Source organism: Brassica napus, chromosome C4, assembly GCF_020379485.1.
Source record: "Brassica napus cultivar Da-Ae chromosome C4, Da-Ae, whole genome shotgun sequence".
Classification (NCBI taxonomy): Eukaryota; Viridiplantae; Streptophyta; class Magnoliopsida; order Brassicales; family Brassicaceae; genus Brassica; species Brassica napus.
In genome coordinates, this window is record NC_063447.1 from 41,949,096 (window position 1) to 41,962,373 (window position 13,278).

At 35.9% G+C, this 13,278-nt stretch overlaps 2 protein-coding genes and 1 pseudogene across 4 annotated transcripts; 1 reads left to right on the plus strand and 2 right to left on the minus strand.

Moving 5' to 3' along the window:
- The first annotated feature begins 21 nt into the window (after positions 1 to 21).
- Positions 22 to 1,432, plus strand: LOC106406048 (annotated as a pseudogene).
- Positions 1,433 to 1,445: 13 nt separating this feature from the next.
- LOC106406043 (uncharacterized protein At1g65710-like) lies at positions 1,446 to 3,661 on the minus strand. 2 transcript variants are annotated; one of them, XM_048754750.1, is made up of 2 exons: positions 2,433 to 3,661; positions 1,446 to 2,334 (listed from the first exon to the last, which is right to left on the minus strand). In XM_048754750.1, the coding sequence occupies exons 1-2, from the start codon at positions 3,501 to 3,503 to the stop codon at positions 1,576 to 1,578; spliced, it is 1,830 nt and encodes a 609-aa protein (XP_048610707.1). In that variant the 5' UTR covers positions 3,504 to 3,661; the 3' UTR covers positions 1,446 to 1,575. The 2 variants fall into 2 exon arrangements, with proteins under 2 accessions (XP_048610707.1, XP_048610706.1); XM_048754749.1 differs by having other exon boundaries at positions 1,446 to 2,337; positions 2,433 to 3,641.
- A 4,304-nt stretch (positions 3,662 to 7,965) lies between these two features.
- On the minus strand, positions 7,966 to 12,632 carry LOC106435561 (auxin response factor 8). 2 transcript variants are annotated; one of them, XM_013876468.3, is made up of 14 exons: positions 11,984 to 12,623; positions 11,786 to 11,895; positions 11,533 to 11,631; positions 11,370 to 11,426; positions 11,129 to 11,284; positions 10,961 to 11,045; positions 10,664 to 10,754; positions 10,425 to 10,589; positions 10,231 to 10,353; positions 10,084 to 10,159; positions 9,856 to 10,003; positions 8,783 to 9,783; positions 8,508 to 8,698; positions 7,966 to 8,421 (listed from the first exon to the last, which is right to left on the minus strand). In XM_013876468.3, exons 1-14 carry the CDS (start codon positions 12,024 to 12,026, stop codon positions 8,304 to 8,306), a joined length of 2,463 nt encoding a protein of 820 aa, XP_013731922.2. In that variant the 5' UTR covers positions 12,027 to 12,623; the 3' UTR covers positions 7,966 to 8,303. The 2 variants fall into 2 exon arrangements, with proteins under 2 accessions (XP_013731922.2, XP_013731921.2); XM_013876467.3 differs by having other exon boundaries at positions 8,783 to 10,003; positions 11,984 to 12,632.
- Between the last annotated feature and the right edge of the window lie 646 nt (positions 12,633 to 13,278).

The window sequence follows — 13,278 nt, forward strand, 5'->3', positions numbered from 1 at the left end:
TAATCTTTGTTTCGGTTCGGTGACTTCTACAAAATCAGCCACCCATATCCCTCATTCTGTACCAGAAGCTTTGAGCTACGAGGATTGTTACCAACCTACAGACAAGAGATAGAGAGAGAAACGCCAGTGGTCTTGTAATGATGATGATAACTTGTCAGTGCGATCCTCTGGTCGAGAAATTCAACGTGACTCCATTTGATCATTGGTCTTGTCGCACCAATCTGCTTACGATTCTTGGCTCTCTCTCTCTCTCTGTTGCTTTCGATGATGATTGGGCCGATAATGCTATTCGTGATTCTGAGCTTCAATCACAAGGTAGATGCTTTTACTAATCACAATTTTTAATTTCCGTACCTGATGTTGCGTCCAATTTGTAGAGACAATTGGACAAGGTAAGAAGAGACGTAACAGAGACAAACAAAAAGGTGGTTGTTTCGAGCATCCATCGTGGTAAAAGAGCAGTAATGAATATGGCTATATCTTTCCTTGCTTGTCACATAGCTGGAGCACCGGTTCATGTTTTCTCAAGATTCAAGAAGAGATGGGTGGAGAGATCAGCTGCTTGTCCTGTTGAAGCACGGACTATGTTTAGTGCTGATGAGATTGTTTCTGCACAGAGGTTAGAAGAATAAGCCGCCTCCAATTGCTGATATGATCGGTTTTGTTTTGCCTCCTGTGAATTTCTAACTATCTGAAGCGGTTGTCTGTTCCGGATGATAAGGTTCTTGATCTTGTGCGTCTCATTCACAACTTGTCAATGATAAGGTTCTTGATCTTGTGCTTCCTACTCGTGTCTGTGTAATGTCTATTGTGATTGTAGCTATAAGGATGCTTTATAACATCAATTGTTTCTGTATGTGGGAACGAAGTTTAGGAGAGGTTTGGTTTCTGAAGAGCCTGATCATGATGAGGTTGATGCAGAGTTACCAGATGTCACGAAAACAACTGAAGATCTTCCGAAGAACCTTGAAATGAAATATTATGAGCCTAATGCTGAAACCACTGTTAGAATCTCTTTAAACACATTTTGTAGGAATCTGAACATTTTATGAAACACTGATGATGTTGGGACTTCATCCAGGAGGGGAAGAGGAAGCGATAAGCAGTAGTAGTTATGCAAGAAAAAGCCTAACCAGGTCCTATGAGACATCATTGGAATGTTCTCCATCAGCAGATCATCATAATCTAGAAGAGGAACTTGTATACGCAGCTCATGCGGATTACTACATTCTTTTACGTGTTTGCGCTCGGGTCGTTGAGAGTGATTGTAGGAAGAGTAACTTGGATTGAGGAAAGGATTTATCATGTTTTGCATCGAACTCAACCTTCTATGACGACATTTTTGTCATAGTCTAGACAATCTTCTTCTTTTTCTGTTTGATTCACACAGAAATTAGTGTGTGAACAAAGACAAAAAAAATCTTGAAATTCAGATCGTGACAGAATCGAAGAAACACCCAAATTATTGAAAATGACCAAATGGTTGCAAAAGAAACGAAACAGAGGTTTGCTACTCTGCAACCATATAAAAAAAGTACATACACAACAACAATCAAGAAACGAACGAATTCGCTATTACACCGAAACTGTAGCAACACGAGTTGTTGTCGCCACTCTTTTGCCTCCAGCTCCAACACCATTCTTCTTTAACGGATCAAACTCTTGCACACCAAATGGACTCCTATCACGTTCTTTGTTGCTTGATCTCCCACCCACTCGATCCGTCGATTCAGCTGAGTTCGGTTCCCACGAAGAGGACGTTGAGTAGCCCTTACGTTGCACCACACAGCTACTTCCCGTAATACTGTTGCTTCCGGAAGATTCTTGATCCTCCATGTCCTCCAGCGAAGAACCACCTCTCTTAACAGTCACGTACTTCTCAAAGCTTGGCTCCATTAGATCCGCTTTCTTCACTGCTGCTGCTGATGTGAAATTGTTGAGCTCGCTTCTTTGGTGTTTATTCGTAGTGGAGTTAAGGTCTGAGACTGCTTCAACGATGGAGCAGGCTTTGGACATAGATGAGCTGATGGTATTGACGTTGACACTCTTCTGATGGAAGTTTTGAATGTCTTCTAGAAGCAAAGCTGCGTAAGATGCTGGTGCATTGTTATTGTTGTTGTTGTCGACGTTGTTTGAGAGCAATGCCTCGGGACTGAAATCGAAATCACGAGACTTCCTCAATGATCTGCTCCTGCTCATAATCTGAGGCTTAGGGATTTCAGTTCCTGACACCACTATCTTACACTCTTCCACTGCCTCTGGCTGCTCCTTGGTGACACGACTCGGGCTTGCGCTTCTGCGGATTGGAGCTTGAGTTCCCGTTTTAGCATTCATCTTCTGTAATACAAACATTACAAAAACACATTCATTCCAATAATACCAAGCACTTGATTGGATTCATTACTACATAAGCTATAGGATTCATTCATTACCTGACCCTCGACATTGGCAGATTCATTGTCTCTGTTCATCGTCTTCTTGTTGCCATGAGGTTGAGGATAAGCCAAAGAGTTGGGATCAATCTCTCCCAAAGGGTTCCTCCTGTAGGGAGAATGTTCAGCTTTCCTCCTGAGCTTCGACGGGGAAGGCTGAGCGTTGCTACTTGTGTTAACCGCAACTCTCACCGGAGACTGAGCTCTAGGAGACGCCGCTCTCGCCGGCGACTGTGACCTCGGAGACGCCACGTTTCTCTTGACAGTAACCCGTTTGATAGACGCCTCTGCGTTGTTGTTGCTCTTCTCCATAACCAAAGAAGCCTTATCCGTTGCAGGAACCGAAACGAACTTGGCAGGTCTATTGTTGTTACTCGAATTTACAGAACTGCCACTGCCGGCGCACGAATTAGGGTTAGGGTTATTTGTCTCCGATCTTCTTCCCGGAGATCTGCTTACTCGTCTACTTCCACTTCCCGATCGGTAGCTCTTCGAATCTTCCCTTTCTCTGCTCGGAGTCCGTCTCCTCCGTTCCCGAGGCGACTCTCCTCCGCCGCGTTGGCGCTGCCGATGAATCCGCCGCTCGGCTTCTTCCTCTCCTCCGTCTTCCGCATCAGCTTCGTCGGCGTCACCGTCGCGGCTCCGCTCGTTCTTGTCGAAATCGAAGCTCCTCTTCGATCCGGAGTATCTCCTGGTTTTCGCGGCGGCTGAGTTGCTCCGGCTTAGTCTCCCGCATTGAATCAGTATAGCATCTACATCGGCTGGAGTCTGATTCGTAGTACCGGTTGATTTCTCCTCGGAAGCAGTTGAATCCTCCGGATCTGTCGTCGTCGTCTTGGATCGCTCATGGCTCCTCCGATGTTTGATCACGAACACTTCTTTCCTCGGGTTGATGTTTTCTTGTATCTCTGCTTCGTTCTTGGGTTTTGATTCTTCTACTTGGAGCTTCTTCGCCTGTGCTTCAGTCTCTGGTTTCAGAGGTTTATCAATTGCCGACTTGTTCGGATCTGGGGATACTCCACTTGGGGAAGATGATGATGGAGAAGCCTTCTTGCTGAGGCAGCAACCCATTTGAGAGAGAGAGTGTGTGAGAAATTGGATTGATGAGAGAGAAGACAGAAACGAAATTCAAAACTTCAAATTCTGAGGAGAAGGAACATTTTAAAATGCTTTTAGTGGCAGATAGATACAGGTCGCTTTACTTTATTAATATGGCTACTTACTTTCTAAAATTACACATAGCTCCCTCAAACACAAAATCGCTCTTCAGTCATGACTAGTGAGTCTTCAGAGCATATCATTAAAAATCTCATGTTCTCAACTCATATATAACTAAGAAAAACATTAAATTTATCAAACTGAGTATTTTAAAATTATAAGATATATTGATATAAGTTTTTAATTATTTGAAGATATCAATTACTAAATATTTATATTTTATGTTCATGCGTAGATTTAAGTTAAACATATGCTCTTATTGAACTATACCCAATCTGTGGACTATATTGAAAGTTTTGGAAATTTTGAGGTGAATTGAAATAAACTTTTTTGGTCAAAGAGAGGTGATATTTGAAATTTTCAACAGTTGGGCTACAAGAGAGCCGTTATGCGTGTAGAGCGAGAGACACAGAGGAGTCGATGATAAGGGTATTTTTCCCACTTTGTCTTTTGAACTCCTTTGTCCAAAGGAAAATCATTTTTTAATATTTCAAAACAATCTTTATTTAATTATGTAAATTTAAATTTTCTAACGGCTAAATGCATGTTATGTGTTTTTTGTCCGATTATGAAAAAGAATCTGGGGATGATTTCTATGGTAATTAAATATCAATGTTATTCAGTGACAATTGTTCTACAAATAGACAATACTGAACAAACACACACATTGACAAAAAAAAAAGAACAAACAACACATTTTTGGTTTATTTCTATTTTTAAATAACAATGCCTGGTTAGGAACTAGCCAAAGAACTATGGTGGTTTGAAATAAACCAAAAACATAAGAGGCAGTGTGGGCATTCTGGTTTAATTTTGGGTTTGGTTTGGTTAATTTATGTTTGATTAAACTGCAACAATCTCACCCAAACTAAATTTGGTTTAGTTCAATTCGGTTTAAGTTGGTATGGTTATACAGTGATTTTGTATTAGTTGTGTTAGAAATAATTTAGTAAAAACTAGAATATGAAAGTCTAGTCGTATGAAATTTATTGTAGCTAAAAATCCATTCATTAAAATCGAACTATTCAACTAAGTAAACACTTATAAGAACTAAGAATTTGAAACATTTATTTATTGTCGTATAAAACATCAGGGTTAGAATTAAAGAATATATATATATATAGAATGTTATACATTTATGATATTAAAATTAAAATTTGAAAGTTAAGAAAAATATAGATAAACATGGCTTTTAGTTAAAGATTCCACAGAATCCTCATTGTATAATACAATTATTAATATAAAATAAATACATTGGTTTGTTCGTTTGGTTTTCAGCGAACCAAATTATTTGGGTTGAGTAAAACTTCAACCGATTGAGTTATGTATAAAGTATGGATTGAGTTGAGTTAAATTTAAGACACTTGTCATTTTTAAGACACTTGAATATTAATTTTTAAAGAAATAAGTTGGTATGTTTCAAAAAAATAATAATAATAATTAGTTGGTCCTCCTGAATATACTTCTGAACATACAGTAATATAGTAGAATTTTCATTGAACTACTTGTAAAACTAATTATTAATGTACACAAATATTCTTATTTTTTTCTTAAATAGAAATTACAGTTACGTAATGTGACTAAAATGTACATAACTTAAGCGGTTGAAGGTTTACTCAACCCAAATAATCAAGTGTCTTAAAAATGACAAGTTTTTTAAAATGTGGTTTTGCAGTTTTTGTTGGGAAAATGCGTTTTTGACAGGAAAATGAGTTTTTGCGTTTTTGGCAGAAAAATGCATTTGTTGTTTTGGCGAAAAATGCATTTTATGGTTTTGGTGGAAATATGATTTTCCAGTTTTGTTATTTTTTGCGAGTGACAAAATGATATTAGGTTTATGAACGTAATTTGTGAATTATATAGGAGTATAATAAACTCATCCATATGAATCATCTAGATAATTTGTAATTTAAAGTGTAAGCAAACAAAACTCTCATCTCCATCCAGATAGTTCATCTGGATGGTGAAACAAAAACCCCCTAGATTAGTTTAAGGTTTAACTAGAGTTTGACTCGCACATTCGTGCCGATATATTTTTCATTTTATAAATGTATACATTTGATATTATCGTAACCATTTTAAATATATGATTTACATATGAGTGTTATATATTGTGTAACTTTATAATCTTATTGTTTAGGTTTTTTGTTCATCATTATTAATATATAGTGATTTGTTTTATACTTTTACTTTATTATTCAGCATTATTAATATATAATAAATTTCTAATGCATTTTAGACATACTAATATATTTTTGAGTACAATACAATAAATTTACAATCTGAAATAATCAAAGAAAAAATCTCTTTTTTAAACACAATATACAGTTTGCATTCAATACATTTTTTAAATTTATTTAGTTATACTATAGAAAGAATATTTATTCAATATAATTCATATTAACATGTTGTGATTAAAAATTAAATATCTATCATTTTAGTATATTACGGGATTTTATAAATAAATATATTGTTTTGTTTAATTAATTTAGCCATATTATATTGTTAAATTTTCTATATAGTAGCATCTATGATATTATTTTATTAAATTGTATCGATATAAGATATTTTTGGATGTTATGGTATTATGTTCTATGATTTTTTTATTAAATTAAGATTTCAAAATATACTACTTTTGATTTTTACAATAGTATTTGTTTTTGTGTTCCATTTCAAATTAGGGAAATTACCAAAATATCACATTCATAGTACCACTTTTCATGTTTACACTAACCACTTTTACCTTCACTTTTAATGAATGGTAAAAAACATTTATTACCCTACGGTTAATTAATCTACAATTATAGTTTACGGTTTAGGGGTGAGGTAGAATTTTTGCAAGGTTAAATGTAAGATCCAAATAAATATATAAATAAATACTTTTAAAAAAATTATTTTTTTAAAAAATAGTTTCAAAAATAATTTTCAATTTTCAAAAAGGAATTTTGAAAAATAAAATCAAAAATAGAAATTGCACCCTATAACCAACAAAAAACAATAATTCACAAAATAACCAAATATCCTTCCTCTCTCTTCCTTTCTCTTTCCATCTCTCTCTACCCTCTCTCTAACAAATTAATTTTAGTTTTTCTTTTGGTTATTTCACCAATTCACCCAAAAAACTAATTCAAAAAAATATTAAAAATTTCGAATTTGAAAAAATATAATTTGAAAACATAATTTGAAATATAATTTTTTTTATTTTATTTATTTAAATAATTATTTATTATTATATATATATAACAATGTCATAAAAATCTTTTACCAATTAATGAAGAAAATATTTTTAAAAATATTTCTGTAGTAGTGGTAAACATGAATAACTGTACCAAGAAAGTGGTAAACATAAAATTTTCCCTTCAAATTATTACACATGGAATCTATGATTTATCTTTTATAAAATTTGGAATATTTTCACTTTGAGTTTAGAATATTTATTTTCAAAATCGTATATTTGGTCAAAAATATTTTGAAAAGTACATAAATATTTTGAGTTTGAATATTAATAAAAAAATATTTAAAATTTTGGTAATATTTTTACATTTTTCTCAACAGGTTTGTTATAATGATTGTATATTTCTTTAATGTTTATGATTTCAGTTTACTCAAAATGCAATAATACAATGTTTTAGGCACCATTGCCGAATGATAAAAAAACACTACTTATAATGAAAAACATAGAAATACCAGTAAATATCACAACATAAAATGTAAAAACAGATAAGCTCACTCTCAATACATTTGTAGTTAAAATCTGATATCTTATTTTGTAAATAACACATGAACTAAAAGTTGGCTATATTATTATATTTTGTATATAATCATTTTAGATAATATATTGCTCTGAGTTTTAAATTAATTAAAATAATATATAGTTGTAGATATAAAATTTTAACATATGCTAATATTTTTTGTGTAAAATATACCTAGTTTATGAATTTTAACCCTTTTTAACGGTGAATGATAGTTTATTTTATTTATTTAAATTAAAACACTTTTAAAATAAAATAGGTTAATTTACCAATTTTATATAGTTTTATTTTATTTAACTCATATAGTACTTTTATTTTAATATAGTATATTATGAAATATTTATAAAAATAACAAAGAATTTTTGTTTTTTGTTTTATAATAAAAATTTAATTAGTATTAATGTATAATAATATTATATTGCTAATTACGAAATTAATTATAGCACTATTTTATAAAAGTATTTAAAATTTTTGATAAGAATTGGTTATAATTTTCCTCAACTGATTTTGTTTAAATTATAATGAAAAGTTAAATCTATATTTCCTCAACAGATTTTTTAGACTAAAACTAATCATTATGTCAATTGAATTTAACGGTATTGACCAAAACCCCGGACTGACCACAAATTAATGTCTCAAAATGTTGACAGACCTAAAATAGGAAGAATGTTTAACGTCCCAAACAGAACAATGATACTAGAAGAGAGCGTAAAGAGGTTCTTATGTTTATGGCCAGTGTCTAATACAAAGCCAAAGTACGCCCTTAAGTTTCGGGACCCATACTGACATATATGATAGATTATGTTTCTTTCTACCAACGTCAAAAGGAGAGAGAGAGAGATGCGACGAATGACAACATATAAAAATCAGTGGAATGAAGCGACTTCAAACGTCGCAGGTTTTAGAGATGGGTCGGGTTTTGGGGGAGAGACCCACCACTGCCTTCACCATGATCCCCCATTTCTTGCACATCTTCCGGGGATAGTATCTTTATGTACCAAACGTTACTCACAAATGACCTGCACCACATTTCCACACATGGCTAGTTCACAAAAAAATATCTTAATAATTGTAAGAAGAAGAATAGAGTAGTTTTTGAACATACTCCCAGGGGTCATCGCCAAGGAGAAGAATATCATTTTCCTTGTCAACGAATACAAGCTGCCAGCCTGATCTAAGGGGGTCTTCCAACAACCCTTCGATAGCAAACATCTTCCCTAACTCTTCTCGCAGCTCATGATAGCTGCTGAATCGGGAGATGTCTAGTGATCGCCCTACCGAACCTGATTTATAAACCTGCATTATTTTTATTTTTTTTGTAAAAACAAACATCAGTATTATTATTGAGACCAGTGGAGAAAGAACCAAAACCAGCCCCACCTTTACAAAGTTCTTGGTTTGGTTGGAGGGGTTTATCTGTCCAACTCCATGCAACAACTCAGGAGTTGTGTCTTGCATGCAGCTGTTGTATAAGGAATTCTCAAACCCTGAATCCGCTAGTGACACTGGGTAAGCTTCCACATCTCCTCCTGATGAAGAAGAAGCAAACCGAGGAACCGTGCTTGGGAGGAATAGTCCAGATCCAGGATCAACACCGAATACAGAAGGATTCACGTTGGCACTTGCAGGTTCTAGAGCAAGGCTTTTCCCAGCGTACGCTTGTGGTGGAAGTGACAACGGTTCAGAAAAAGTGTTGGATGCTTTTGGAGACCAACCCTCTCCTATCAACTGCTCAGGCAGTGCAGACTGACCGGTTATAGAGAAGTTCAAAAGATTGCTGCCATGTCCAGACCCCGGAGAGGCAGAGTTTTGTTGAATCGGACTAGCTGTTGTTGCAAATTTGTCAGTAAAATCAGCTTTCATGAAGGAAGAAGGAGAAGGCATATCAGAGTGCTGCTGCCACTGTTGAAGTTGACCGTTTTGGATTTTAAGAGCATTAAGATATGCATTTTGGTCCACCGATTGCTGCCCACCACCACCAGCTGGTTGCTGCTTACTAACTTCTTGTCGCTGAGGAAGATTCTCACACATAATCTGAGTTTGAGCATGCATGAGATGGTGCTGCTGCTGCTGTTGAAGCATCAAATCAGAATTGTGGGAAGCTGATTGTTGAAGATACTGGTGGTGAGAAGGAGGAGGCTCTTGCAACTGGACAAACTGTTGTCTGAGAGGATCTCCGCCGCCCATGTTCTGTAGTCCAGCGGCCAGCATTGCTTGGTATTGCTGATTATTATCAGTCCCGAGTTGAGCGAGATCCAGCCTTTGTTGCATCCATGGAAACAAACCAACAGATGGATAATTTAGGGGAAGCAAACCTTGCTGCTCTCCTCCACCACCTCCCCTCAGCCATGGTAGCCCACTTCCCAATTCACCCCTTCCATCTGTAACACCACAGTGATTCAAGTTAATAGCTACTAAAAGTTTAGGAGAAGAGACAAATGGTGGATGGATACCATGTAAGGACGAGGTGCCAGCATGCCAAGGACGTTTGAGCCTGAGAGGAAACAGAGATGGATACATGGGGAAGGTAGTAAGAGGCTCAATCTCCCATAAAGAAACCCTTGGCTGTCTCTCCCCTGCTGTCGATTCATCCCAACCAACCTACACCAATAAATGCATTGGGACTAAATCATCATCAGTGTTTCTTAAAATGAAGTCACGTGGCTTGATAATGGTACTACCTTCACAGATCGCCAATGAGAGTTGGACCAACGAACAGAATCCAGATCACTGATACCAGTTATAGTACCCATGTACCTGCAGAGTGTATCTGTCAGAACTACATGATGTTAAAAGTAATGATAATAGTTTTGAAGATCATCAATCACCTGCGGACACTGGACTCTTCAGTCTCAAAGAGCATGCGGAAGCGCATCCCAACTGAGATACGGGTGTGAAAAACGGCTTTAATGTACTTGGAAAGTTGTATCACAAACTCAGATTGGCTAGCCCTGCAACCAAAAACAGAGACAATCAGTATGGTATGGGAGAGAAGAGTATGGGATGGAGGTAGAAGAAGAACCTTGGATGAAAGAAAACAGTAAAACAACTGTTGGTTGCAGAAGCATGTGCAGCAGCAGCTAGGAGTCCAATATGCATGCTATCACTTGATAAAACAGATGATGGTACTATCGTCTGTGGACGAATGGCTCTACGTATTCCCAAAAACAGTTGATTCTTTTCATTCCTGACAAAACAAGTAAGTAAAAATAGGGTTTAAAGATAAATAATAAATGATATAATCCACAAAGAAAATAAAACCTTATGAAAATGACAGAATCTCCAGCTACTAGTCGCTTAGCACTAACAAATACACTCCACCCAGTAGTTAAGAGATGCCGTTTGGGTTGTCCTGCATGGTTAATAAAAAAGAATAAGGATTTAAGTCCAATATAAGAACACAGAGCAGCTCCAGTGTCTCCAACTTCACCAAACAAGTTTAAAAAGCACATTGCTACTTCAGAACATGACAAAATGACAATCCTAGTAAATTTTGTTAAAAACGTACTTTAAAAAAAAATGTCATCCAATGTTTAAACCAACCGAGATAGAACCTACCACGAAAGATGTGCCTAAATTTCCATTCAACATCATGGAGATCTCTTGCGAGCAGTTCTTGCGCTGGTGGCTGCAGTGAGTAATCCTGGAATCAAAAAGGTATTAGATATTATTCACAATTGTTCCGCAGGTTAAGCTAAAGAAAAGAAAAAAGAAGTGTTACACTACCAGTGGAGGAAAAACTTTCTCAGCAGCGCGTCTAGGAACAGAAAATCCGCCATGAGTACTAGTATCACTAGCTGTGAGAGTCTTACAGAAGTAATTGCCAGGTTGCTTGCTCGGTATCCCCAACTCTATCGGTACAAATGTTTCCTTCTGCTCCTCCTATTTACCAAAACACCCAACTCTAACGTTTTAACTTGTAAATTGGAAGCAAAAAAACAGCAACTCTAGGTTATAAAACACATACCGGTGTCAATGGTTGAAGTGTCATTTGAGCATAGACTTCATCCGTCTCCACATCTGCCTGAAAAAATGTAGAAAAACGAAACCCCATACTTACAAAGCACACTTTATAAAAAAAAATGTAAAAATTGAAGTGGAAAGGGACAGGGAACTAATTAACTACGCACATGCATTGTAACGTTATGGAGCTGGCAAATCAATTGCGGTGGTAGGCTTGGGTAATTGGGTATGTGACCATCAACTTCCTTATTAGTTGTAGCAGCTACCTACAAGTACACTTCAATTTTAATGGAAATGCCCCAAAATATAAAACAAGTAAAGAAAAGCAAAGCAAAGCTCCTCCATACTTTTAATCTTCTTTGCAACCAACAACACTCACAAACAAATCTCTAAACCCAACCCAAAAAAAAGTCTAAGAACCTGTTCGCTGTGACCCTGTGGAAAGTAGACAACGCGGCTTCCAGATGATGGAAGAGATACCAGTGGTCCAGCACAAGCATGCCATAGCTCAGAGTTCAGACATTTCTCTCCTATTAAGACACACACACAAGAACTAAGAAACATGTCCAGAAAACAAATAAGTATGAAAAAAATCAGAGACTGAAGTTGAAACAAAACCTTCGTGACTTTGTTGAACCAATCCAGATGTTGACAGCTTCATCGTCGTCGAGAATATTCAAGATAAAAAAAGGTACTACTAGCTTTTGAAATTAGTAAAATTTTTTTTAAAAAACCCTAATTTTTGTCTCCGTACAAATCTAATTTCCTTCACTTCCAGCTACTATAGCAGCTATAATTCTTCAGTTCCAGAAGAAGCACAAACTCGTCTTTCTCCATCTCCTTTGTTCCTCCCCCACAACCATTAGACTTTTAGACAAAGCTTCTTATTACCATAAACCCCAAGAAACCAAGAAACTGAATAAACCCCATTTTTTTTCTTAAAACCAGAGTATGTTGCTTATCATCTTCAAAGCTTGAATACTACACGGAGCACACTAGACGAAACCAAAAGGTAGCTAAAAGACCACCCCTTCTCTCGCGAGATCTTTGTGGAGAACGAAAGACGAAAAAGAAGACAAAAGACAAATCTCTTCTACCACTTAGCTTTCTCTTGGGCATTAGACTAAATCCCTCGAAGCAGTACCATCACTGTCTAAGGAGAGACACTTTGGCTTTCACAACAGAAGAGAGAGAAATATGTGTCAGAGAGAGAGAAAGAAGAGTGCGTGGGGGGTGAAAGTGAGTGGTTTTCCTCTTCTTCTTATAAGGGACCCGACCCGACCCGACCCGGTTCGAACATGAGCACAGTGGAGAAGAAAGATGAAGAGAGAGAGAGAGGGTCCTACTAACGAGAATTATGAGAGGTGGTGTCAGTACCTGAGTGACCTCTTTTCATCGTTGGATTATGCTCTCGAGATCTTGACCGTTGATTAACTACTATTTGTTATTCTATTTTATTTTCTTATTACTTGGATTCGCTGAAAAGGACAATCAATTATACTATAGTTTTAAAGAGAGAGAGATAGACATGTCATAAATGTTAGCTTTCTTATTTTTTTATTTTTTTATTATAACATTTTCTCCATCTATTGATGAATGAAACACCAGATACTCCCATAATTTGTTTTAACTTTTAAGGATATACAATACTTTATATTATCAAAATAATTCAATTTTTTTTTGTTGGAGCTTATTTTGCTAGATCCGCGTTGAAAATATGGTCAAAAGCTGCCCTATTTAACACATTGTAATAACACTTCCAATTTTATTATATCCAAAAATTTAAAAAGTGATAAAATTTTATATGGAGCTTATTTTGCTAGATCCGCGTTGAAAATATGGTCAAAAGCTGCTCTATTTAACAAGTAACCATTGTAATAACACTTCCAATTTTATTATATCCGAGAATTAAA

What these genes read in the sequence shown, in the direction of transcription:
- LOC106435561 (XM_013876467.3), bottom strand. Translation starts at nt 12,026, where the DNA reads ATGAAGCTGTCAACATCTGGATTGGTTCAACAAAGTCACGAAG. An exon ending in AGAAAGTTTTTCCTCCACTG is followed by an intron (nt 11,046 to 11,128) that starts GTAGTGTAACAC and finishes TTTTGATTCCAG; the next exon opens with GATTACTCACTGCAGCCACC. An exon ending in ACTGTTTTCTTTCATCCAAG is followed by an intron (nt 10,354 to 10,424) that starts GTTCTTCTTCTA and finishes TTTTGGTTGCAG; the next exon opens with GGCTAGCCAATCTGAGTTTG.
- LOC106406043 (XM_048754749.1), bottom strand. Translation starts at nt 3,503, where the DNA reads ATGGGTTGCTGCCTCAGCAAGAAGGCTTCTCCATCATCATCTTCCCCA. An exon ending in CTGCCAATGTCGAGGGTCAG is followed by an intron (nt 2,338 to 2,432) that starts GTAATGAATGAA and finishes TTTGTATTACAG; the next exon opens with AAGATGAATGCTAAAACGGG.